Here is a 3203-nt window from a genome sequence, read left to right as displayed (position 1 = left end):
TGTTAGACTGTATATACGTAGCCTCTGTATTGTAACGTTGTATTGTACCCCTTGGGTACCTCTATATAATGAGATAGCCACACCCCGGTTAGGGGTGTCGTGCAGTTCCCAAAATATCTTGTTTTACAATGCCTTGTTGTAGCCCACCATACTGCACCATGGCATGCCGCGCGCGTACAACCATGGCTTCCAAGGGAGCTCGATCTCTCCCTCGTCTTATAGAAGAAGAAGATGAAGTTGCTTGAGCCGCGTGCACGACGACGGGTGGGACGCGTAGCCGACGTCTCCGTCTCCGTTCCTTTTCTTTGGAACTAGCTAGCTAGAGTCTTTTCTTCATTCTTTTTTCTTTGCAACCAAGGCTTCCTAGCTAGCTAGAGTAGATGTTTTTTTAACATAGTACAAATTCTGACGTTCATACATTCGCACATACACTACCCTATAAACACATGCAGACACATCCTAATCATATGAGCACCTCCGAAAAACTGACCCGGCACATCATTGCTAGACAAATCAGATTCAAATTGAATAAACATAAAAGGTGAAAGTTGATGGTGTGAGCTCATATGTAGGCCCAACAATCTTCACAAATAAACAAATGCACTTTTATCCGTATATGATAGTTGCAATTTAAAAAAAAAGGATAAATACAATTAGTGGACAGGCTCCAAGTAAGAGGAAGAGGGAGATTTGAGAGTGGGTGGGCTTGGTCGGCCCCACCTAAGGAGGAGATGGCAGTCCGAGGACGATGAGGAGGGTGTTGACGGTGACGGTGAAGAAATTGAAGGATATGCTTTAGCGGATGCATATTCTACATTCTAAACTAGAGATGACGACCTTGATATATACGCTTTCTGTATTCTTCACATCTCAATTTCTATTAACAGGGAGAGTACTCTCAAGAGAATTCTTAAAGTGAAGAGACCTCAACGTTTACATATACAAATGACTCTAGAATTTGTTGTCTAAACATAAAAGGGAAAATACAACAACATATCACTCAACAATCAACCCATGTATAGATAATGGAGTAGGAGTCATCTCATCGCCCAAGATGAACTATATTAAGGAATCATCCCCATATCATCGCTAGTGTACAAGAAGTCGTCGAAGGGGGACTGCGTCCATGAGTTATTCTCTTCCGCGAGGTAATTGGTGAACCAGGAGTGTCCAGAGTTGTCCCCATCCACGCTGGTGCCGCCGGTCATAGGCTGCATCGCTTCTTGGTCCTTGTTGGCCCTATCAGCGAGAATCTGCATCTCTCCATTGCCCGTGTCGTCACCATCGGTGAGGAACTGCTTCTCTCCCTCATCGGTGTCAACACCATCGACCTCAGACTCGATCTGTATGGGATTCTGGTATGTGCCCAATGCACCGAACGCGAACTGCATCAGATCCTTGTTCGCGTTGGCAGCATCGGACTCGGACACGACATGTATGGGATCCATGTCTGTGCCAACACCTCCGAGGACGGACTGCATGAAATCATTCTCCATGCTGGCACCATCGGGCTCAGCCTGGACCTGTATGGGATCCTTGCCTGTCCCGATTCCGTCGAGCATAGACTGCATGACATCCTGGACCGAGTCGCCGCCGCCAAGCATGAACTTGTTCAGATCCATGTTCGGGCTGGTGCTGCAGGACCCGTACTCCATCATAACCTTGTCCATCTTGACACCACCAAGCATGAAATGCTTCGGATCCTGGCCTGAGTCGGCGTCGCCACACACATACTCCATCCGATCCTTGCCTATGTTGATGACGCCGGGCACGAATTGCATTAGATCCTCGTCTGTGTCGACATCACCGGACGCATTCGTCGACGGGGACGCCATGTTCTTGTTGAAGACCCGACACAACGCGTATGTGTCCTGAACAAATCAATCATGCAAGTGTATGTGAGGCGTGGAGCTCAATTACTATATCAACAAAAGAAGAAGAAAAATGAAGATACCTGTATGTGGTGGCCGTGGAGACGGTACTCGTGCATGACCAAGTCGGTCCGTGTGCCGCTAGGTGCTTTGCCGATGTGGAACACAAGCGTCTTCTTCATGTCGACGACGATGCCCTTGTGCATTACGGGGCGGTCCTTCCCGGTGGACTTCCAGAACCCTCTGGGCGTCGCCCGTTCCATGCGAAGCCCGGTTGGGTACTTCCGCCCCCTCGGCGCGAACAAGTACCACTCAACTTTGGCCCCAGGGTCGCTTGTGCTCGGTGAGAATGATTTGCCTGTGCGCGCATGCATGCAGGTGAAAACACATGGAACATAAGTCAATTGACAACATATACTAGTTGACTTGGAAAGAAAACTCAACTTAATCGCTGCTAGTAGCTAGTAAAATGTAAAAGGAAATCAAGTCAATTTTCATATATACTGTACTGCGGTGATCTTCCGTGCAAAACAGGCCTAAATTCAACTGATGCGATTTCTCTTTTTGTGTGAGGTGTAACTGCTGCATCGGTTGATGCCGAGGCAGGGGGTTTTAACCTCCTTTTTTTTTTTAAAAAGGAGCGAATACAAAAAATTGGCCCTTAGGTTTGTTTGTTATGACAAAATTGGTGATCCAAAATGGTGAAAAACATCATGAAAATCAAGTTAACACCGCAGCGATCTCTTTCTTAATTGTACTGATCGGTTTACACGAATGTGTCTGATTTGAAACAGGTGACCTCCGTATATATATATATATACCTGGTAGGTGGTGGGGTTGGAGCTTGTAGAGGTCCACCTCCGGGATGAAGCAGCCGCCGTGTCCCAGGACCTTGCGCCGGAGGTAGAAGCTGACAAGCTCCTGATCGGTGGGGTGGAAGCGAAAGCCCGGCCGGAGATGAGAGAAGGCGCCGTCCATCTCCGCCGTGGCCGCCGGTACTGTCACGTACGCCATGGCTGCCGGTCACTCTCCTCAGGCGATGGATCCGCGCGCCTCGTGCACCGACTGCGGGAAAACAAGTGAAGATGTGAGCACGCAACGTAGCGACGGAAATGGAATGGATGAGAGCAGTGACGCGGAATCCATTACAAACTTACAACAAGAGAGAGAGTGTGTGTGTTTTAGTGGGTTCTTGGTGGAATGCTTGCTTGGCAGCCAGCCGAAATAAGTAGTACTGGGGACGACATTTTCCGTCAGCATGGCCCTCTTATAATAATATATCGCCCGCCGGTTGCCTGTGGAATTGCCCTCTTCTAATACGTCACCATGGGC

At 48.4% G+C, this 3203-nt stretch overlaps 1 protein-coding gene across 1 annotated transcript; it reads right to left on the bottom strand.

The window, feature by feature from the left end:
• Positions 1-902: 902 nt before the first annotated feature.
• Positions 903-2955, bottom strand: LOC119348453 (NAC domain-containing protein 89-like). The gene is made up of 3 exons (XM_037616555.1): positions 2693-2955; positions 1955-2229; positions 903-1871 (listed from the first exon to the last, which is right to left on the bottom strand). Exons 1-3 carry the CDS (start codon positions 2883-2885, stop codon positions 1065-1067), a joined length of 1275 nt encoding a protein of 424 aa, XP_037472452.1. The 5' UTR covers positions 2886-2955; the 3' UTR covers positions 903-1064.
• Between the last annotated feature and the right edge of the window lie 248 nt (positions 2956-3203).

This window comes from Triticum dicoccoides, unplaced genomic scaffold (genome assembly GCF_002162155.2).
Source record: "Triticum dicoccoides isolate Atlit2015 ecotype Zavitan unplaced genomic scaffold, WEW_v2.0 scaffold92746, whole genome shotgun sequence".
NCBI lineage: Eukaryota > Viridiplantae > Streptophyta > Magnoliopsida > Poales > Poaceae > Triticum > Triticum dicoccoides.
The sequence above is the reverse complement of the archived record's forward strand: the minus strand, read 5'-3'. Positions and strand labels throughout refer to the sequence as shown.